Source organism: Micromys minutus (assembly GCF_963924665.1).
Source record: "Micromys minutus genome assembly, chromosome: 30".
Taxonomy (NCBI): Eukaryota; Metazoa; Chordata; class Mammalia; order Rodentia; family Muridae; genus Micromys; species Micromys minutus.
Genome location: NC_137965.1, coordinates 19,319,843 through 19,343,748, shown reverse-complemented (window position 1 = coordinate 19,343,748; position 23,906 = coordinate 19,319,843). Strand labels below are relative to the sequence as shown.

The window sequence follows — 23,906 nt, the reverse complement described above, 5'->3', positions numbered from 1 at the left end:
GTCATTGAGTTAGAACAAGCTCTGGAGACTGTTTAAATTGTAAACATCACTTAAGTCAAGTGTTCCATACTTTCCAGGTCTGAAAAGATGTTCGTAATGGCACAAATGTCATTAAGCATTGTAAAGAGCCAGCAAGATCTTGTGTCCTAAATATTTAACATGTGTTCAATGGGGGACATTGAGTAATACAGGCAGCTCTGATGTGTAAATGATGGGCCTTTTAATCCTCGGCTTCCCAGAGAGAATAAAGGAAGACATAATAGAGAAGAGATTGGAAGTCAGGCAGGTCTGTATAGCTAGAAGAACCAATTTCCCCATAGTTTCAGGCACTGGGTGCTGGCCGTGGTGCTGAAGTTCAACTCAAGGCTGGACCACATTGTGTTTCCCACGCCAGGGTCTGGAAGATGATTGTGCAATCTTTCCTAGAGGTTTTGAAGGGGAATAAAATTGGTGAAAGAGACATAAAGAGGTAGGCAGAGACACATAAAGATGGGCAGGGGGAAGAGAGAGGGAGAGGATGAGCATTATCTAGTGATGAGAAGAATGTTCTGAAGCATCTGATTTCCAGGTCATTAACAGGCTGAAGTTTACCATAGCCACCCAGGAGTGAGACTTACCTTTGAGATTGTCACTGAGGTAGATCTTATACCTTAGAGAATTACAAAGAACAACTCCCACAAACTTTTTGTACCATGTCCGTTTCACATACTGCCGACCATGGCAGTCAGTGTAGCCAGGGTCATGCTTGAAAGCAAATGGGATCCAGATGGGCTCACCACCTGAGCAACACACACATAAAGAAACACACACTAAGGTACAGTGGGTTACAGGGGTTATTGTTCCACACAAACTATCAGAAAACTGGGTGTTTTCACTGAGCCTTCCTTCCTCTCTGGGCTTCTCTGAGTAAATGTGTATTCTTCATTCTTTTTTTAATACTAGAGTACACTGGGGTATTATGGGTTGGATCTAAAATGTCCTCCAACAGCTCATGTGTTAAAGGTTTGGTCTACTTCTGATGGGCTGTAGAGAGATTATTGGATTAGGAGGGTTCTCACTTCATCATGGGTTAACCCACTAATAAACTCATACCTGGATTAAGCAGAGACCTGATGAAGGAAACAGGTAACCAGACAATGGTTTTGAAGGGATCTCCCCTCCTCCCTTCCACCTTCCTGCCTGCCATGGGGGACAGATTTGTTCCACATGTCCTTCAGCCAGAATGTGCTATGTCACCTCAGGTCTAGGAGCAAGGAAGCCACGTGGCTATGCTCTGAAACCTCAGAGAGGAGAGACCAAACTAAGCTCCTCCCTCCTGATGTCCTCAGACATTGCACCAAGGAATCCAAAAGCTAATTAAAATATCAGAAGAGCAGGGCACTTTTAATGCTATAGTATTTAGATCTTGGTATTTTAACAGAGGATTTTCAGAGCTCATGAAAGACTTAAGTCTCAAGAAAAAAGCAGCTGCATTGGCACATTTGACCACTGGGACATGTTGTCACAGTGCAGTGTTCCTTAGCTTAGAGTCCTGTTCTGTTGGTCCCTCTTTATTTCTGTCTTGAACTTGAAACAAAGAGCTTGCTCAGGTTGTTGTGGTACACTTGCTGCATTTTGACAACTTCTCATCATTTTAAGATGCTCATGGAGACCATGTAAATACAGTGCCTATTTTATGGGCATTAGCTGTTCCTGTCAACATCTATGTTAAGTATTTATTTTCAAGTCATTCTCTTCTACAAAGAGAACGGAGGGTAGATGAAAAGTGCAGATGTGAAATGCTCCACCATTTCTATTTGTGGGTCACCATAGTGACCGTACATCTCATACTCATCATTCACCTCTCATGTTCACAATCAGAGTATCAGCATCCTCAAGATGAGAAACTCACCTGGTGGCCTCACAACCAGCAGAGGGTTATCTGTGGAGAAAAAATAAGTAATTGACTTTGTAACGTACATTGGGAAAATGCTGAAATGCCTACTATTATTAAAAGAGCTAATCAAATTGGAATAGAGGGGGAAATAGAAGGTTTGTTTATCAGACACCATAGTGTTCCATAGGTTTCACTTTGCAAGCATCATCTTTCGAGAAATACTCTCTGAGAAACTGCTTTATTGTTGACACAGAAGCTGTGGGTTTCTGAAAGTGATGATTTGAATTGTTGTGTTATGAAATCAGTCCATAGGTATATATGCATTTATATTTCAGGCTGGCCAGATGACTCAATGAGTAAGAACCTGGGTTTCATCCCTGAATCTGTATGGTAAAAGAAGTCTAAGTCTTGAAAGCTGTCCTATGACCTTCCCATACACACTGTGGCACACACACACACTTTCACAGGCACACTGTGGCATGCACACAGACACCTGCACATACATACTCTCTCACAGGTACACTGGCATGCACACTCACGAATGTACACACCCATACTCTCTCACATGCACACTGTGGTATGTATACATACATATGTTCTTTCTCTCTTACACACATATGCATAAACAAGTATATCATATAAAACTTTGTGAAGAAAAATCAATGCTCTTGTTTTTAAACTTCCAATTTGAGAAAGTCTGGTGATTTCTTAAAATGTTCTGCACATGATAACGTCACATGTGTTTTTCGTTCTTCAGTGTTTACCCAAGAGAAATTAAAATACAAATGCAAACATTTACATATAGACACGAATGGCCTTTTTGTAATTGCCGAACAGTAGAGATAACTTAAGTTACAGTTGAATGGATTGAATGAACGGATTGTGGCACAGCTGTACAATGAAATACAAACCAGATAAAGTAAAAATGACAGACTAACAACACAATGGGTGTGGTCACTTGTGCCTTTAATCCCAACAGTCTGGTGGCAGAGGCAGGTGGATCTCTGTGAGTTCAGGGCTAACCACGTCTACAAAATTAGTCCCAGGGCATCCAAGACTATACAAAAATGCTATCTCAAAAAGCCAAAACCAAACCAAAATAAAAACAACCCCCAAGCAAAAGACAAAAAAAGATGATTATTTGGAGGGAAGCCAACCAAAGGAGTATACACTTTAGGGCACATATATCAAATCCTAGTATACACTTTAGGGTGGGGTTATATCAAATCTTAGACGATGTTTACTTAGTGGGAGAGAACAGATGTGTGCAGGACAGCAGGAGGAAGCTGCTGAAGGACATGCTGTCTGGACAGTGGCCAGGGCTAAATATACTCAAAATTTATGACATTTCATATCTAAAAGTGTTTATGCTTTAACTGCAAAAATCACTTCAGAGAATATGAAACTTGCCTTTGAAGAAATTTTGCTTCAGAAAAAGATCATTTTTCAGGTGGTGTTGGGACTCAAACTCAGGCCTCTGGTACACTGGACCAGTCCCCTGCCCACTGAGATATTTTGGGTAGCACATTGATTTTCATAAACTCTGTGTGTGGACTAAAGAGCTAACACCCTCTCCTCTCTGTCGTTTATCCTTCCATTTTTTTTCCAGCAGTGGGGGAAAGCTTCATTCATTTCAGGCAAACATGACCATTGTGCTAAATCCTCAGACAGAACACTGTGTTTCGGGGTTCACACCTAGTAATGTAGAGCAAGTATGAAATCAGAGCTTCCCCCTCCACACTTAGAATATTCTATCACCCAGATTTCCTTGGTGCTTCATATAGGCAGCTCATTCTGGATCCATCTGCTCTACATGAACTTGTGATGTCAGAGGAAAAGCTAACGGTGCCCTTCTCAAGATCTCCAAGGTAGAAGGGTGGAGATAAAAATCAAATACAAGCATGGGGGGTCAACTACCCTTTCATAGGGGTCACCTAAGACCTTCGGGAAACACAGATATTTGCATTATGAGTCATCACAATAGCAAAATTGCATTTATAAAGTAGCAACAAAAATAATTTTATGGTTGGGGGGTCACCACAACATGAGAAGTTTTGTTAAAGGGTCAAATTAGGAAGGCTGAGAACCACTTGACTAGACATCTCTGTTTCCTCATTAAAAAACAAAATCATAGATGAAGATTTGGCTAACTGGAGAAGCAGCTGCCTCCCAGGTCATCTAGGGTAGATTTTTTTCTAGCCATTTGGAATAAAAATGTTATTCTTACACTTGAAAAGGTGTGCTTGCGCATGCCTATAATTCCATAAGGCAGTAGCCTGAGGCCAGCCTGGGCTAGATGGCCATTTCTAGGTCAGCCTGGGCTATTTTTTTCATTAAAACTAAAGACAAACAAACAAATCTAGCAACAAAGAAAGTTCTGAAAGTACTTAATGCTAACAAGTCAGACCCATCTTTAGATTGAAAACTAAATCTGTTTTTCCTTTCATTAGAATTTGACTTCAGATAGAGATGCCACAGGAAGACCAACAGAGTCAACTACCTTGGACCCTTGGGTGCTTCCAGAGACGGAACCACCAACCAAAGAGCAAGCCTGGACTGGACCTGAGCCCTTGCACGTACACAGCAGATGTGCAGTTTGGCTTTTATGAAGGTCCCCCAGCAACAGGAGCTGGGGACTATGCCCGAATCTGTTGCCCACCTGTGAATTCTGTTCCCCTAACTGAGCTGCTTTGTCTGTACCAGGGGGTATCCTTTTTTCAGAGGAGAAAGGGAAAAGAGCTTCTGATGGGGGGCTGGGGAGGAGGGCTGATATTGGAATTTAAAGTGAATAAATAAATTAATGAAAAAAATTGACCCTAGTTCTCCTCTAATGCAGTAGGGGTTGGGGTGATTGTTTTATAAAAGGAAACATGAACTCATCCAACAGAAAAGGAGGCATTTCCCCTGCCTCAGTTTCCACTCTGCCAGTGGCTGTTGTTGTGATTATTTATTTCATTTTCCAAAGCAAGCAATACCAAGATGACTGCGCCCATACCTGATTCTGTAACAAATGAGACTGAAGGACTGACAGGTCCATAGCCATGAGGGTTTTTGGCTTGAACTTTGAAGTAATACCTGAAATAGAAAGAAAAAGAAAACAACTTTTAAAAGAGAAGTTGACTTGACCTCTGAGCAATGAGACAGATTCTTACAAGCATGTTTCTGTAGTAAGCTTGGAGTTGTGCTGTTTTTAGACACACAGACACATAGACACAAACAAACAGAGATAGATAGATGATAGATCAATTGATTAATCAATCAATCAATAGATGATAGATAGATGATGGATGGATGGAGAGATATAGATAGATAGATAGATAGATAGATAGATAGATAGATAGACAGACAGACAGACAGATGGATGATAGGGACAGAGGCAGAGAGAGACACAAGGAGAGCTGTTTATCTTCATGTATTTTCCTGAACTTTCTCACTTTTGACAATTTCTTGAAATTACATAATTAATATAGCATGGGCATGTGGCAAATAGACTGAAACAGAAACACTAGGCTGATAGTTGTTCTGAGTGCTTTTCCCAGAACATCTAGGCAAACACTGGGTGACTCTCCTAATTCATCTTTTAAAAACCTGCTTAAGACTCAGAGGCCAGTATACACTCCAAGAGAGAGGAGCCGGGGCAATAAAACACAGAGTAGAGTGCAAATGTTAACTTAACCAACATCTCCAACTCCATGATGGATTCAAAACAAAGAGAACTTGTGACTGGCAGGAGATGGTGGCCTTCTCAGGAGAACTCACAAGCAGCCATGCCTGGAACACATTCGGGAAGAGGAAGTGGGGGAATGGGACCTGAGGACTGGGGCTTTGCTGCAGGGCCATATGTGTATAGAAACAGAGAATGTTCTGGAAAGCACAATGCTTTAGCCATCTTGTTCATTGAGAAAGAAACACCATCTCTAAGTATTTTTTACTTGGCCAACACGATGTTCAAAGAAAAATTAGGAAACAGAACATCAGTTGGCACCACTGTTGTTAACTCCTCTGACCTCCTCACCCTGAGACTCTTCTAGGATCCATAAATGGTGGCTCTTTGAGCCTTAGAAATAGTGTTTTTCTCTAGCTTTTGGCCAGAAGAAACGTCTCATTTAACTATTTCAAACTTCTTTATCTGGTTAAGACAGGTACAGAAGCAAGTACTAAGAAAACGCCCGAGAAGTTTTAAGGAGAGACTGTTGACATTCCAAGGGTGGCCACAGCCATGGGTAATGACATCACCACCTCTGGCCTCACAGCACACAGATATTCTCCTGTGCTTTCAAGAGAAAAGGCATGCGGTAAAAATCTTAAATCATCCACATACTATAACTATTGATTTTTTTTCATTTCAATTTTTTTTCTTTTTAAAAAGATGTGTACAATTAAAAACATGTTTCCAAACACCAGCTGACCCAGAAGTGCATATTTCTTGATTATTCACTCTCGGTGGCTGTGAAGTGATTTGTGGCAAAACCCCACTGGCAGTTCTAACAGGAAGGATTGTACACATCACAATGCTAGTTGAGTTTTGCAAACTTTTCTTCTTTAAAGAGAAGCCATTCTGAAATTAGGGGTGACTCTCTTGTTGCACATGATGGGGTGTGATCCATCTAAGATTCTGATCCTGGCTCTTTATTGTAACACTGGATTTTAAAATACACACACAGACCCCAAGGAGTGATGGTGGGGCTCTTGTTTAGTGAGTAAAGTAGAATATACTTGTTTTAGTAAACAAAAACAGGACCCAACATAAACCACCAAATTTTAGACTCTGGTTCCTCCTTTGATACTTTCTTGTCTCTCCTGAAAGACAGCCTGCCCCTCCCCCTCCTTCTGCAAAGAGTCTAACTCGACAGGATGGGTACCTGAGCCTTGATAGTACCCCACGAAATCAAGTAGTGGGAAAAAGGATGGGGGTCCTGTTCATTGCGTCCACACCTCTCTGGCTGTATTGTGGCTGCTGTTCTCTTGGGTCCTGAGAGAATTTGGCCAGAGAAACTGCCATGCTACACTGCACCTGCATACTCTACTCCAAGAGCCAAAAGCCTGTCAGGGGAAGCTACGAGAGCCTGGGTGAAGGGGGCAGATGGAGCCTCCTACTGTCTATCATCCCCTCATCCCAATTCTTTTCTTTTGAGACTGTCCATTCCCCTAGAACAGCTCAGGGCTTGGAACTTCCTCTTCCTGGAGCAATTTGGCATTACCTCACCCTGCCTACCTGTTCTCTGGGTTACCAAGCCATATGCCTTCAACCTAACTTTCTCTTATCCTTGCCTGACTAGCCTCAGGCTCAGAAGAGCAAGAATTCCCCTGTTATGTACTCTCCCCAAACTCTCTCACATTCTGGCTATGGAGGTCTGTCTCTGTTTTTTCTTTTTGATATCTGTCTCTCCCATCGCACAACAAGTCCCATGAGGACAGCACTGTACTCTTCAAGAGAGCTGCATCTAGCTTACCTCCATACCCTAAACCCTGTCCCAAAATAAACAGGAAGAACTGCTTGAATGAAGTTTGGACCCAGAGCCATGGTTAGAACAAGTACGCCTCTACCTTACACCACCGTCTCCTGACAGTCAAAATGGCAGGAATCCAATATGGCAGCAAAAGCTATGGAAAAAACATTGGGTGGGAAGAGGTCAAGAAACTAGGATTTAACTCTTGTTGCTAGTGGTTATGTGGTATATCCACTGGAAGGCATCTTCCATGTTTTTGATATGTATTGTGGATATGCTTTAGAAGAAATTATTGTACAAAGAGAAAAATAATGCTGGCCCCGTTCCATCTGACTCTGTTGCTTTTATTTGCTCTGGTCAACTTTCATTGCTGTCAGAAAGGAATGAAGCACTTTCTCTATCCCCTGACTTGCTGTTTCCTTACACCTGCCAAACCCTGAAATTCATAACAGTTTACAGAAGCTTGGTTCCAGTGAGCTTAAATGGCACATTAAAATGTCACAGGGAGTGCTCCCAGCTTTGGAGAGGTCTCCTGGTGGCTTGGTTCTGGCCAGATTCTATGCTCTCTTGCATGTGTCTGTTCACTGAGTCATTTGTTCCAGACCTTTCTATACTCCTCTGCCTGTGGGAGCCACTTTGGGCAAACCCACTGGCTCTATTCAACAGCGTAGTGCGATGGTTATCTGGACAACCTGCCAGTCACCACCCATTCGGGATCCGTGAAGCTATGTAGGACTATGGGAACCCTATGATTCCACTGACATTGTGAAATCAGCTATACTAGGAGTCCCTGAACCACAGGCATTGGAAATGCAATAAACCAGGGGTTTCCCTACCCCATGCCAACTTCTCAGGTGCTCAGTTTACCAGCACACCGCTGCCTGGATAAGGCATGCCAGTGCCTCATGCATGTTCACCAACCAGGCCACATTCTGAGAGTCATGCCTCCCAAAATAGGCAGCACAACAGAAGAGTCAACAGTCAGACATTCTCGTGTGAACCAGTTTGGCCGCTTTCTCACTGAGTGCTTCCAGAAAAGTGCTGTGTGGTGAAGGCAGACTTGTAACCTTTGCTAATGCCTGTAATACACCTTTCTAGAATGTTCTAGAATGTCTACATCACAAAGTTTCCGTGTCCGTTACATGTTTGGCAAATGTTGTCCTGCTTACGTCACATAGCAAGACTGTACTACCTAAACGTCACATTAATGACTGAAACTGAATCAATTCTCTCCCAACACAGGGAACAGCTTTTCTGCCCTCAAGGTAATGCCTAGAAAAACAAGGAATGAGTACAATTGTGAAGCAGCAACCACCATACATGAAGTCACTTCTCTTCAGCAAGAGACATGGCATGTGGTGAGCCTTCGTTGGTATCCCATGAGCTAAACCAAGAATTCAAGGAAATGGTGATGATTGATTAATTCTTCATTTTTAACCAAAGGATACTATGATCCAGCCACAGGTCCAGCCTTTGGTTTGTAAGCAGCCACCATGCCATACCTTGTGTTTGGCTTCAGGTTCTCTATAGGCAAATGGGTCACTGATGAGGTCTGAGTTGACCATTTATTCCTGATGAAGTCCTCGTAAGAGGCGCTGTAGACCAGGTATCCTGGAAACAGGAAGAGGGAGGAACCTGATGAGCATCAAGGAACATGTTCTAGTTCGCTTTTACTGTTGCTTCAATAAACACCATGACCAAAAGCAACTTGGGAGAGGGAAGGGTTTATTTCATCTTATGCTTCCAGGTCAAAGTGTATCACTGAGGGCAATCAGGGAAGAAACTCAAGCAGGAGCTTGAAGTAGAACTGTAGAAGAATGTGCTTCTTGGCTTTCATCCTCTGGCTTGCTCAGCTACCTTTCTTATACAGCCCACACCCGCCTGCCTAGGTGTACCACCCATGGTGGACTGGGCTCTCGCATATCCATTAGTAATTTAAAAAGCCCTATGGCTGTTCCCATGGGCCAATCAGATAGAGGCAATGCCCCAGTTGAGGCTCCCTCAGATAATTCTGGGCTGTGTCGAGGTGACAGCTGAAGCTAACTAAGAAAGAACCAAATCACACAGGTGTGATGGGAAAGGAGCTATGCATGTGTATGTTGATATATAGCTCCATAAGAACCCCAAGGAGAGCAAGTTTCACTATGAGTCAGGATGGTACACTTCAGTAACGACTGCTAAATTCAGGTGGGGACAGCAAACTCAAGTGCTTTCTGGTGTCTTTTTGGCTTCCTATTTTTCTTCCTACTCCACCAGCCTCATTTTCTGCCCTCATCCACCTCATGGGGCTAATTACATGTAATCTTGACTGCACAGGGAAGAAAGAAGTGGGAGACAGAAGAGCGCCCAGCACTTAGCATTTACTAAACCAGACTCAGACAAGTGTTCTGTTTTCCCTATTGTATGTGTAGTATAGATAGATGATAGAAGGATGGATGAATAGATAGATAGACAGACAGATAGATGAATAGATAGATAATAGATAATAGATGATAGATAGATAGACAGACAAATAGAAGATAAATGGATAGACAGACAGATAGATAATAAATGATGGGTAGATGATAGATAAATAGTAGATACATTGATAGATGCTGATAGATAGGTAGATAATTGATAGATGATAGATAATAGATAATAAGTAAATGATAGATAATAAAGGATAGAGTAATAATAGGTAGATGATCTATAAACAAACAGAGGATGAAGGATAGATTGATAGATATTATGGATAGATAGATATTATAGATAGATAGATATTATAGATAGATAGATAGATGATAGATAGATAGATAGATAGATAGACAGACAGAAAGATAGACAGACCATTTGAAAAGGGAAGATAAAAGGAGAGAAAGGGGGAGGTGAATATGGTCAAAGTACATGATACACTGGAATAAAAATGTAGTTCTGAAAACCATCACTTTGTGCAATGAATGTATAAACAAGAATTTAAAAGACAGACAAAACCCAAGTTCCATGGTAAAGATGTACGTTTGTCCTTTATATGAGATGAAATATTGACAGTTACTTCCAGGTATGTGATGTGACTGAAAGACTCACTGTGGCCTTTAAAGCTTGCCGATTATGGTGTGGGCTGATGGTTCATCAGGCAAAGAGCCTAGTGTGGGCACATGCCTTCCTATAACTCAGCTGCTAAGGTGGGGAGGGGGCACATCCAAGAAGACTGTTGGAATTTCTGGCCACCAACCTAGCTCCGTGTCCAGTTCCTGTCTCTAGGACTAATGTGGAAAGAGGCAAAACAGGACATTTGCTGTCCTCCTCTGGCTTCCCTGCACCTACACCTACACACACACACACACACACACACAGGAGGATGGGAGGGGGGAGAAGGAGAAGGAGGGGAAAGAGTGAGAGGGCCGGAGAAGAGGGGTAGGGAAGGGAAGACCATTCATAAAACCACATTCAGTTAAAAGGAGAGCTCTCAGTGGTTTGTTACAGGCCTCCTTCCTCTACCGATCTCTGTGCTTTCTTTTAGAAATGTGCTATGCTTTTCAGAGATTGGTCTCACTCAGCACACACCATGAAAGAAGCAACTATCAGTTACAGCGGGGGCTCAGGCCCACTCATCCACACTGGCCCTATGACCCTTAACCCTTTAGCCACACCTGGCCACCTGGCAGGACGCATGAGTACGATATTTCCTGGTCCCTTACCCTGGCTCTGGGGCCACTGTGAACAACCCATAAGAGAAGCTGCCCTTGGAATATTCCTGAACACATTTTTCCTCCTTAAAAGACAACACTGGGTTTCCTACAGCAGAAGCACTAGGAGTGACCCCCGAAATGGATAACATCGATCTCTAACCTCTGATACTACCCCTGCCATCCAGGAACAGATTCACAGCCAAAATGTGCACCTTCCTCTTACACAACTCGAAGACCTGGTAGGAATCCTGTACAAAGGAGACTGTTGATTCACTAAAGGACATGTTGACTCTCTTTCTGTAAGAACTCGTCTCAACAGACTCATTCCCAATTGTCATCTTGGTAAAGTAACAGAAACTCACAAGCATCTCATTGGCCAAAGCCCAGAAGCACGGCTTAAGGTCCTTAGGGTTTCCCCATTGTATCAAATTCTCACATAAAGAATTGGGACGAATCTGGCTGCTATGGGAGTACCCAGAAGGTGTGGAAAAAGGAGACACACAGTAGTGATTCAGTAGAAGCCTTGTTACCAACTAACAAGTGGTTGCTCTGCTCTTTGTTTGCAGGGAGACAAGATATGGAACATTTAATGGTATTTTTTTTTCATATGAGAATATGAGTCCCAGTAAGAGGATGTATTATTAACTCAAGGTCATACAAACCAATCCAAGATTACAATTCAGGACTTTGCCTTTCATCCAGTGTTCTCTTAACTACCCACAATGCTCCTGCAGTTACCCACAATCCCCATGCCACTGAAGAAAAAAGTCTTCCTTTCCCATCTTACCTGTCCATTTGTGCATCCACCCATTCAACTATCCTCACTCTTACAGACCATTCAGAACTCTGAGCATCTACCTAGAACATGACATACCTGTTACCACATCTCCAGGGATGGCTTTGTTCCAGTCCACAATGACAAAGGAGTGGCAGCCTTCCATGGCGACCACAGTAATGTTCCGGGGAGCGTGCTGAGGGGGCAGATCATTCTTTGTCAGGTCATTTGGAATGAGCTCATCCAGGCTTTCCACTTGGAAATGGTCCAGAGCATCCGTCAGGGAGCATGGGGCCGATGGGTCTTTACTGAGGTATGTCACGTAAGGAGCTGGAAAGAACAGAGATGCCTAGTTGGACTTTGCTTTTTTGGAAACAGAATCATAGCATGTGTTGCATAGACTCAAACCCACAAATTAGGCTCATCCTGCCAAGACTCCAGAGACTTCTGATGCTAACTCAAGAGCTCATCCCTGGGGCTGAGGAGATGTCTCTGGGGATAAAGGACATGCCACACCAGAACAAGCACTAATTTCAGTCCCTAGAAGCCATGTAACAGTGAAGCAGGTGTGGAAGCTATTCATAATCAAACCATATTTGAGAGACTGAGACAAGAGATCCCTGTGGTAAACTGACTAGCTAGACTATAATAATTGGCAAGCTCTGGGTTTAATAAATGATACTACCTCTTAGCAAATAAAGTACAGAGTCAGCAAGAAAGACACCCCAACACCAATGTCTGGCCCAACACGTGCAAGTATGCATGCATACATATATGCACACTCACACGTATACATAAGCAATGTAAAAGAACATGTTTCTATCTCTCATTAACAGGTCCATGTACCCATAGCTTAAAATATGATGGTTTCGAAGGATCTCTCTGCCCCATCAGTGTTGGTGGCTCTAACTTCAACATGATTTAGGAAGGCCCACTGACTATGATTTGGTGTAATAGAAACTTCCAGCATTCTTCAATGCCTATGCTCTCAGATTTGGAAAACCGTGAGACCATTAACTAGCATCTCTGTATCATGTTTCATCTCCTCAGTCACCTTGAGACCAGAGAATCAGATGATGGCCTCAGGCCATCAAAAATGTCCTAGATGGCCTCCTGTAGATCTTTGTGAACCCCACAATCCTCTTGGAAGAGTGGACATGAAGCCAAGGCCCAAGGTGCTCTCTGCAACATTCTTGATCAGCTTCTTACATGTATGGCATGTTGAAGCCCTTACTAACCACATGATTTCAGTGGCTACAGGAGACTGAGTATATGCAAACCACAGTGAGAATGTGCTCATGAGCCATGGACAAACAGTAGGCTCTGTTACCAACCCACACCCCCTTGGATTGTCTTTCATTCTATTAAAAAAAAAAATCAGGAATGTCAAAGAATTGAAGTTAGGTTTTATATTCTCAAGACCCTCAAGTCCTCACCACTGAGATGATTTGAGATCTCTAAAGACCTTCTGGTCTTTAGGAACAATCTGTGGAAAGCTAATGGTAACTGTGAATAGTACCATTATGGCATCATGATATAAATGGTATTGCTATGGATACCACCAATGATACCACGCATGCCTCTTTCCCTTTCTGTTGTGGGACAGCAGGGGACGAAGAAGCAAGGGTTCAGCGGACTCCACCAGGCTGCTGATCGCCACAGCAAACACTGGCTTCAGCCCCTGGAATGCTGCCTCGGGCTAATGGTCTTGCTCTCTAGCTCACGTGGTGAGACGCCCAGTGACAGCGTCTTAGCTGGCAAGATGTCTTTTCTGCTCAAGGCAAGATATTTGCTTTGGAAACTGAGAAGTATGATGTTAATTTCAAGCTGTTGCTTGTCTCCACTCAGTAACATTAATCCAACTGTCTGATCAATGCAGTTCATCAAGGGCATGGGAAAAGGGATGGCTTGGAAAGGGAGTAGTAGAACATAGTTCAGCTACACAGAATTTCCAACTGCAGTGGTCTCAGCTGCTGAGAAAGAAGAGAGGAGAAATGACTTTCCAGATCCCCATTTTTTGAGGCTAATGACATCGGAGAAGATAACTACAAAAATGGCGTTGGTTCTGCGACGCTGTCGGGACTAGTGACAGCATTCACGACGTTCAGAATTTAGCAAGCCACGAGCAAGTGAAGGTCCAACCATCCAACTTCTCAATAAAATAAAAACAAAAGTGGCCACGGAGCTCGGAAGATGGCTAGGTGGGTAAGAACGCATTCTGTACAAACACAAGGGCCTGAGTTTGAATCCCGAGCGCCCACATAAAAAGTCGGGCATAGCTGGGGATTCCTGGTATGGGGCCTGGGGACAAACAGATCCTGCAGTCTCCCTAACCCTCCTTATTGACATAGTAGGTTTCTGGTGTTGTGAGAGATTCTGCCTTTGAGGCAAGAAAATAGAGAATGACAGAGGAAGACACTAGATGTCCTCTGGCCTCTCTGTGCGTGTGTGTGTGTGTGTGTGTGTATGCACTGGCACCCTTGTATGGACACACTCACTGAGATCCTCTGTTGATCACTAACAGGTTCTCCGGTCCTCTCCTTACCTCTTTTGCAAATTGAGCCCCATCTAAGTAAAATGGACTCACTAAATTACCCTACATGGAAAACCCCAGGGAAGCATTTTCTTAAAGTGCCAGGCCAGAGCTTAGTTACGCTGTCTTCAAGGAGCAAAGCCAAAATCAAGTTCTCCAGTTAAGGTAGCGACATTTACCGACAAATCGCCTCTTTCCAGCAAGGTCAAATTCTTCCTCTGGGAAGGAGCTGACAGTGCCCTGCTCTGGGATGACTTTCGGGGTGGCAACAGTGGTTGAGGGCGTTGTGCTGGTCGGCGGCCTTGAGGTCTCAAATCCATAATCTGAAGAGATATAAAGACTTTGTAATTGTGTGGTACCAGAAGAGGCACTGGTTGTAATCTAAGGATATTTGTAATTTAACTTTAGATACACAAACACACACGCACAAATTAGACCTGTCAACACATACACACACATACATACACATATATACATATATTACACATCGCACCACATACACAGCCATACCAACACACACACACACACACATAGAGACACCACACACCACCTAGAAACATTAAACTTCCACACAACACACACATAACCACCCCACACACCACACACCAATTCACATTCTTATACACATGTGTATCAAATATCATGCCACAATGCAAACATAACACACAGAGACATGACACATACCTTACCACCACACGCAAATATACAGATGTCACGTGGAGGGTACACATACCCATACCATACCACATATCACACACACTGACCATACATAGATACACACACACACACACACACACACACACACACACACACACACACATACCTCCCCCACACACACACTCTGGAACAACTGTTATGCGCTGCTGCATATTTTAAAAGGTAAAGAAAGAGGAAGAACTGAGACATGTATGTACCCACAAACATGAAGTTTTAGGGACCGAAAGGGGGAGACCTTTAGAACTTCCCAGGCCATGCCCAAAGCTAATCTTTACCTGAATTTCTTTTTTCTTTCCCTCTTTTTAAGCTATAAAAGATCACACCGGGGATAGAGAGACAGCCGAGTGGCTAAGAGCACCCACTTCTCAGGCAGAGGACCCAGACTCAGTTCCCAGCACCCACAGCAGATGGCTTACAACCTTCTGCGCCTCCATTTCCAGGGGACCTGACACCACACACCTGGACCTCCATAGGTACCTGCATATACATGGTGCAGATGAACTCACGTGACACACGTATGTACAGATAAATAATACGTCTTATATAAATAACCTTAAAAATCACAACAGAAAATAAATTTTAATAAAAAAAAAAACTTGGGGCTGGAGAGATGGCTTAACAGGAGAACTTGCTACCTTTGCAGAGGGCTCGGGTTAGGTTCCCAGCACCCACACTAGGCAGCTCATAACTACCTATAGCTCCAGATCTAGGGGATTTGACGCCCTCTTTTGGTTACCAGCAACATTGTACTCATGCAGCATACATTCATATACTCAGACACGACACATACACATGAAATTGTAAAGTGAATTATCTTAGAAAAAAACTCTAGGTACAAACTTTTTCATGGAGGAGACTGAAATTAACGTTCTAAAAGGAACTTGTCTTTTAACATTTAAAAAGAAAATAAAACTGATCCCAGTAACTGCTCAATGATAGAAGAAGAAAAAAAAAAAAAAAAAAAAAGAAAGAGGGGTGTTTTCTAAGGCGCTGAGAAATCTTCCTGGGTTTCCAAACACCTGCTGTTTTCTTTCAAATAAATCCTCCTTTGAAAACTGCCCTGGGTCTAATTTAACTATGAATAAAGTATCAAAAGTGACATTGTTTACAGGATTGTGGCTCTAGACACCAGAAGATGAGATGCCTAAGCCCTGGGCTTGGGTGACAAAGGTCCACACCAGGTGGGCAAGTCTCCAAGGTGAACTTCTCACTTGCAGAGATAATTGTAGAAGAGACAAGAGAACCCCAGGATCCTAAGAGTAACTAAGAGCAGTTGTCAATTCTTAACAAGGCTGGAGCTGAGTCAGGGGCATTTTGGAATTTTGAACGTGACTATTTGAAAAGATTCCGTGATAGGAAACCAACACGTCTGTAGTAGCATGTATAGTATTTAACAAGAAAAGGAAAGAAACGACAAAGGACAAAGTGTTGACTTGCAGGCGATTCCGCTGGGCTCCTCCCAGGGACCTAGCAGCTGCTTACATCACCGCCTGCGCCCCGTGCGCCATGTGCGGAAGCGCATAAAAATAAAGACTGCTTGCTATCCGCCACCCTCTGGTCCCACGTTCCCAGCCAACTGCTCTTTCTCTATTTCTGTCCTTCTCTGTCCCCATTTCCTCTGTCCTCAGGCTCTGCTTCTTTCTGTCTCTGCCCCCTCTCCAGGTCCTCAGTCCCCTCACTCCCAAATAAACCTTCTTTATACAGGTCTATTGCATGGAGTGCTTTCTCGGGGGGGGGGGGGGGGGGGACACCTTGGCATGGGCCGGTCTGAAAGCCCCTGACTCCCACCTGCCCCCGCATTTTATTTCCTAACACAAAGCCCAAACTAGAGGGCTCCCCACTACTTTAAACCACAAGGTTTTGTCAATAGAGATGCAGGCAAAGAGGAGGTCCCAGCTGCGGCAGGACCAGCTTGGAAGAGGAGGTGGTTCCCACCACTGGCCGGGTCTGAACCAAAGAAAATGCCATTAAGATCAAATACTTGTAAGTAAAACAAGAGCTTGTGATCAGAAGGAAAAGTGTGCGCTTAGAAACTGGACCCATACCATCATCGTACACAACATAGTCCTCTTCCGTGGGCAGTGCTGTGTCCAGGCCCGAGAAGTCATCTAGGGAGCAAGAGGGAAGAAGACCGATCACCACGTGACTCTTCCCAGAGCTCTTAAAATTCTGCCTCTGCCCTGGTCCCCCACCCCCACCCTCCCCACCTAGAATATCAGCTCTTCCATCCCAGAAACCAGCCGTGGATCCCAGTGTCTCCCCACTTTTCCAGAAGACTATCCGAACCCTCAAATGGAAGCCAGGTCTCCTCTCTTTGAGATCAGAGAAAGGCAACCCAGTATCTTTTACTCAGGAGAAAAAACACCCAGCCCTGCACTCCTAGAGCCCTGTGTCCCCAACCCAGTCACCTCCACCCACCTGTCTGAATTGCTTTAGATCAGGAGAGAGGGCCTCCTGTATTATTGTCACAAGCCTGGACACATTTGCTCTAGCCCCTGCCCTCCTTGCCTTGGGGGGAACCCTAATAATTGCCAGGAGAGGTATTTGTCAATCACCTGACATTGACTAACTGTGAGCCAATTCTAAGGGGGACTGTGAGTCCTTCTTTGCCACCCCTTGATGCCCTAAAACTGTTCCCACTTGTAAGTAGATGGCAGACTCAGGGTTTTGCAGAGAGTCTCCCTGCAGCCCTCCCACCCAATCGAAGGACCTATTGTCTTCAGTCAGACATCCTTGGGATAATAATAGTGTTGATCTGGGCTCCACACTGAGGTTCTATAGTATTTAGAGTAGCCTGAAGCCACACGGGTGGAGAACACCAAACCGGAGCTTCAGGCTCTTTGGCTCAGAGGACATAGATTAATACCCCAGCAAACCGCCTCAGTTTTAAAGCTGAACTAACCAATCCAACTCTCTGTGAACCCTAGCTGTCCGACTCAAGATGTCACAGGGAAACAGGAAATGAGTATCTAAATTCCTATCTCCAGAAAACCCCATTATCAATTTGGTGTTACCTAGTAATGTTTCAGTGTAACAATCCCACCAGCTCCCATGGAACTTTTACTTCACATGACTTGGCCAGCTCAAGGCAGCTGAAGTGAGCTTCTAAGGCAGAAGGCAGGGCTACTCAGCTGTCACCAGCCCAAAGCAGCAGGACACCCACAGCCACCCTCAACTGCCCAAAATGGGCTCCAACGTTCTTGACCATCACCCCTAGGGTGAGGTGATAACCCCTGCTTATAGTGATTGCTAATAAGGCCAGTTCCAGATCATCCACCCTTTGAGGGCAGAATGGTCATCTTTTCAAAAAGTCCCAAGCATGGTTATTAGTACAGAATATTATTATCCATAGCCCCAGGTAACATCAACAGCCTGAATCGAAGATGGAGCTACTCCTGAGCAAAGTAAGTCTGTTTTCAGGTTCATGGTCACCGAACTTTGGGTTTATCTTACCACTGGTTCCTGACCTAGCCCCCCCCTTTTTTTAAATTAATCTGCAAGTTTAGCTTTTAGGAGCACAGTGTGACTTTCTTATTAACCATTTTCTGCTCTTTGTTCTCCTTCTCTGGCTCTCCCCATTTTCCTTTCTCTCCCCATCTCCTTCCCCCTCCCCCTCCCCCCTCCTCTTCTCTCTCTCTCTCTCTCTCTCTCTCTCTCTCTCTCTCTCTCTCTCTCTCTCTGCCCCCACTACCCTCTTAACTCCCCTTCCCATGCCCTAAATAAACTCTATTCTATATTATACCATTGTGTGGCTGGTCCCTCAGGGGGATGAAATTCCCAGTATGGGACCCCCAGAGGCATCTTACCCCCATGCCTTGCCACACCTCCATGGACCATATCCACCCCTCTCTCTTCATCTTTTAACTAACATTTTTCATTATGTTTCCAGGTTAAAAAATGTGCATTTTTTAATATCTCAGGTCAAACAGAAGAGGAAGAAGCACGGTTTCCTTTGTGGATACCCATGTTCACCACAACTCCTTGATTTGCTGGCATACATTGCAGATGTCCATAAGTACTTTTTACCTGTCAGTTTAGATCACCTCTGTGGTGACCAACACAGAGCCGCTGGCACAAGGAAACATCCCACCGAGTCATTTAATATAGCTCTAAAACCAAATAAAATTTGTTTTCAGAATTACCATAGTCCCCTCTCCAAGTAAATCATCTGCATGTGACAACTACAGAGCCACATTTCATCAGAACAGATGACCTCCCGATTCTGCCGTACAAGACCGTCTGGAACTATGTAAAACTGGGTATCTTATGAGCCAACCTAAACCTGCTGTCAAACTTTGACCTTCATTTAAAAGTGGCTTCCAGTCACTGACACGGTGGTACAGCCAAGTCTTCCCAGCCATGGTCATGAAAACAAAACAAAAAACCATGAATGTTCAATGTCTCCACGAAATTAAGGCTTCAGCTCCAGAGACATTAAAATCATTTTTTAAAGCTCGTTCTCCATTGAAGTTTGGAAGGGAGAAGTTGACTCCAGCCATGGGAAATAAGGCACATCCCCATATGGTATGGTGGGTCCACTGCAAATAGATTCTGATCATTGTCTGTTTTTTTCTTTCAGGACGGTGAGGGTGGCAGGCTGGGACTGTTTCCTGTAATGAGGAATGTGTGTCTCTCCAACATGTAACAAGGTCATGTCACAAATCCTTGGATCATCCAATCTAGAGCCTGGAAAACAAAGATGACTGGTTTAACATCCCAGTTAGACAACCGAGAATGGCTGTGTCTTAAGATGTTTAGATGCCTGAAGAGGATAACCTGGTACCCTGGGAAACTAAATAATCTATTGTCTCAGCTCCAAAGGTTTATTACTGAGAGGAAAAGCTGATTCTAGCTAAAATTAAAACGTAAAATCAAAAGCCAGTCCTTTTGTGTGTGTGTGTGTGTGTGTGTTCTTGTGTGTGTGTTCTTGTGTGTGCATTTTCTCGTGTGTGTGTGTAAAGAGAGAGGAATAAATGCAATAACACACAGGAAACAAGCATGTAATGTACGTCTCTGGCTATGGGAAAGTACATCATCCGTAACAAATGAGGAAGTATCCATAAATAACAGAGTTGCTGGCATGACCAAGTGGCCCAAGGTTATTCCTAGAACATTTCTTGGAAGCAATTTTCAAAGGAAAGGAGGAGACATGATTTAACCAAGGGAGCCAAGACTCGAATGTTTGAAAAGATGCCTCTGAAGCTAGAGCACTGGACAAAACACCAGGACTTTACAAATGGAATGAAATGTCCAGTGGCCAGCCGAAGTAGGGTGAGGACAGAGGACTGGAAACACCCTTGACTGATGTCTTCACTGCCACCAGTACAGGTGCCAGGTCATAACGATGGCAGCAATGGACATCCCAGTTCCTAGGCTGGGGGGTACCACAGCCAGGATGCTGTCTGGGTAATTTTAGCCTCCTACAGAGGGAGCCACAGGGTATGCTCAACGAGTACATATTCAGGACTGAACTCTACTTAGCACAACAAAGGAGGTAAAAACAGGAAGAGGAAAGGCAAAGCTAGGGCTTGGATGAGACCCAGGAGTTTCTGTGATTCTGTAGGGGAGACCAGGAACAGGTCTTTCTCTCCTGATGCTGGGGCCTTACTGGGACCATTTCTTCTCCAAGTGCCATTACAATGTGAAGTCAGCATTCTGCAACTTTGCACTTTGCAACTAAGTTTCTACACAAGAGGCAGGCCCTGTGGCTGACTGGTGGTCCTAGCACAGAGTGATACTTAAACTGAAGCAAAGTGGACAGAAAACCACTGGACCCTACTGTACGGAACTCAGAAAGGAATAACATATGGGTGTTAGCCAGTGGATCAGCCTAGTGACACAGAGAAGAAAGAACAACTCCAAGGCAAAAAATGGAGGAGAAAAATAAAAAGAATAAACACTGTGGGGGGAGGGGAGCCTCTGAGAGATGATGTATACGTCTGCGGTCCTGATGATGGGGCATGTTTACGAGTTTTCTCAACCCCAAGTTCCTCAGACTGTATAGATTAAACACAACCGGGCTCCTTGTATGTCAGCCACACCTCCGTGGAAGGGTTTTTAATTAAAATATAAAATAACTACAGTTATAATGAAAGCAGGAAAGAAAACATCCAAGTTCTAGAAGCGGCTGACAGAGAGCACAGAGTGCACGGAAGGATTTTAAGAATAAAGCATAGTCCACTAAACATGGCGGGGAGATGTGCCGCTCTCGCCAAATTTAATTTATCTGCCAGACTCTGTGTTTATTTGCTCTTAATTTCAAAATGCTGTCGAGAGGTACATTATCCTGGGGGTTGAACCAAGGAGCCAGAAGACGGGATACGGTGAAATGAACACTCTGCTTTGTGGTTGGCAGAAAGAAGTATTTGGCACAAAGGCTGAGAAAAATCTATGGGGTTTCATGCCAAATTAAAGTCTACAATAGGAAAAGCGTCAATGAACTGACATGCCACAGAGCCTTTTAGATGCAGACCCAGTGCAGTGCAGAAGGGCAGAGATGGAAATCAAACCCTGGGAGGTCATTCTTTTGTTACAACCAGTTATTGCGCCATTATCTGCCTTAGTTACATCTCTACATCCAGAAACACATGTTTCAATGCGCACAAAAGAAAAAAGTCACTTAACTACTACTAGAAAGTCAAAGATAACTCTGGGGAGCAGCGAGACAGCTTGGCAGGTAAAGGCTAGATGACCAGGGTTCGATCCCCGGAACCCACATGGTAGAGAATTGACTCTCTCTCAGAGATTGCCTTCCAACCTTTCTACACATGCTCTGGCATGTGTGTACCCAACCTCCTTTCCCCCAGTAACAAACAAACAGATAAACAAATGGGAAAACAAGAAGAAAAAATGTTCAGATTTGTACTCACTGAGTGGTCATTCCAAGGCTTCTCTTGACAACGGCTCTCTCCCTTGGTTTGCATTTCTTAGGTCTCTCTGCCGTGGACCTTTAGGATGTCAGGTCTTCCCATTAACTTTTCAACTTTCCAAACAAACAACTCCTCGGAAGTGGATCCTCATTCTGAACACGGTGTTAATGTCAGATTCATCAGGACTCGTCATGCGCAGTGATGCTCCGAAAGACTTCGAGGCTTGCAAATACGTCCTGAGAGGAAGGGGCTTCAGTCTGTGTTAGACTGAGAGACACGGGCTTTACAGCCTACATTAGACTAGCTGGACTCTGTCTCCTGTGTCAGAGGCAAAGCTTTGTCCATAGTTGTCTGTACAGAAGCCTGAGAAGAGAGGATGGTGGCGCTCTGTTCTATGACAACCTGGATCGTCGGTGGGAAGACAGGCAGATGTCAGGAGTGACCGGAGAGCCCGGATCAAGCATGGTAAAGCAGGAGATGTGGTCTGTTTTTATGCGATGGAAACTCCATATTCTGAGGAAAAAGAAGCTTCACCACCTGTCACTGGCTTTCTCAAAAAGGAAAGCTGATCACAGGGAGTTTCGCGGCCAAATGCACTGACGGCTTTCCTCGAGCTCACAGGGAGACTCTTATCCAACAGGCCACCAAGTCAGAAACCCATCCGACCTGTTAAATCATACTGTCAGAACTGATCTACCAACCCCCTTCTCACTCTCTCAGGCTCTCTCTCTCATTCTCTCTCTCTCTCTCTCTCTCTCTCTCTCTCTTTTCTCTCTCCCTCTCTCTCTCTCTCTCTCTCTTTTCTCTCTCATTCTCTCTCTCTCTTTTCTCTCTCCCTCTCTCTCTCTCCCTCTCTCTCTCATTCTCTCTTTCTCATGCATGTATACACATATGCACACAGTGAAAATACACAGTAGAGTCCCTTAGGAAACATAACGTGAACCAATAATACTGTTTCAGTTGTTAGACAAACAAAAGACACCTGAATTTTTATATATAACCTGTGTGTATAGGTAAGTCTCACACCATATTTCTTATTAAGTGAATCTGACAGCATTGATTCAAGATGCCTCTGCTTGGCTGTCATTCTGCCCTAGATAGTACTCACCCTTTCCTGGCGGGCTCTGAGACACATCTCTGACTTGCAGTATATTAGGTAAGTAAGTTGCCTACATTAGAACAAAGCTGGTTACCTTCCTCAGGGTAGCACTCCGGGATCCCATCTGAGCCCATTATAAGGTTGCCGGCTTCATCCTGGTGTTCCAGGGTCCCAGGGGGACAGGTAGGAGAAGGAGTGGTAGGTTCCGGAGTGGTGGTAGTGGTAGTTGTTCTTCGAGTAGCTCGGATTGTAGCTGTGGGTCGCCTGGTGGTTGTGCGGCGGGTGGTTGTAGTTGTGCGGCGGGTGGTGGTCCGGCGGGTGGTGGTGGTTGTGGGCGGCAGGGTTGTGGTGGTCGGCATAGTGGTGGTCGTTGTGGTTGGTGGCATGGTTGTGGTAGGAGAATGGGTGGTTGTTCTGATCACCTCCAAGCCCACTAAGGGCTTCCCTCCGAGACTCAAGATGGGTTTATTCTGGGCACTGGCCACAGGTTTGCCATGTCTCCCCTGACCAAAGAGGGGGAGGCCATCGGGACTCACCATAGGGGTTCCTCCCAGATCTGAAATAAAACCAAGTGAGAGGTCGGTAGCAAGGTGAGACGATCCAGGGGACAGGAAGGACAATGAGAAAGTGTCTTCTTGAAGCTTATGTCTGCCTATCGTTTAACCAGCAAACGGCAGAGCAGTGGTAACTGGGCATGTGTCTGAGATGGTAGTGATGACTGTTATCCAGAATAGGTGGGCTTAGGACATCACCCATCATCCCATAGAACCATATGAAAACTTATGTCAGAATGTGCCGTTACCAGAGAAAACTGTGTCTGCTAAGGGAGTGGTTCTTCGCTCTTTATTTCTACTCCTAGGGGAGGACACAGGCTAGGTTGGGCCAGGGACAGCAAACGGTTCTCACAAAAGGCCAGAGA

General features: G+C 44.3%; 1 protein-coding gene across 3 annotated transcripts in view; it reads right to left on the bottom strand.

The window, feature by feature from the left end:
- FNDC1 (fibronectin type III domain containing 1) overlaps positions 1 to 23,906 on the bottom strand; it is an 82,033-nt gene that overhangs the window by 2,223 nt on the left and 55,904 nt on the right. For all 3 annotated transcript variants that reach the window (XM_080941937.1, XM_080941935.1, XM_080941936.1), the window contains 8 exons: positions 23,082 to 23,543; positions 17,065 to 17,127; positions 14,482 to 14,625; positions 11,869 to 12,099; positions 8,829 to 8,937; positions 4,872 to 4,951; positions 1,892 to 1,921; positions 618 to 779 (listed from right to left, as the gene is read on the bottom strand). In XM_080941937.1, coding sequence (XP_080798063.1) covers positions 618 to 779; positions 1,892 to 1,921; positions 4,872 to 4,951; positions 8,829 to 8,937; positions 11,869 to 12,099; positions 14,482 to 14,625; positions 17,065 to 17,127; positions 23,082 to 23,543 — 1,281 coding nt within the window. The remainder of the gene's footprint in view (positions 1 to 617; positions 780 to 1,891; positions 1,922 to 4,871; positions 4,952 to 8,828; positions 8,938 to 11,868; positions 12,100 to 14,481; positions 14,626 to 17,064; positions 17,128 to 23,081; positions 23,544 to 23,906) is intronic.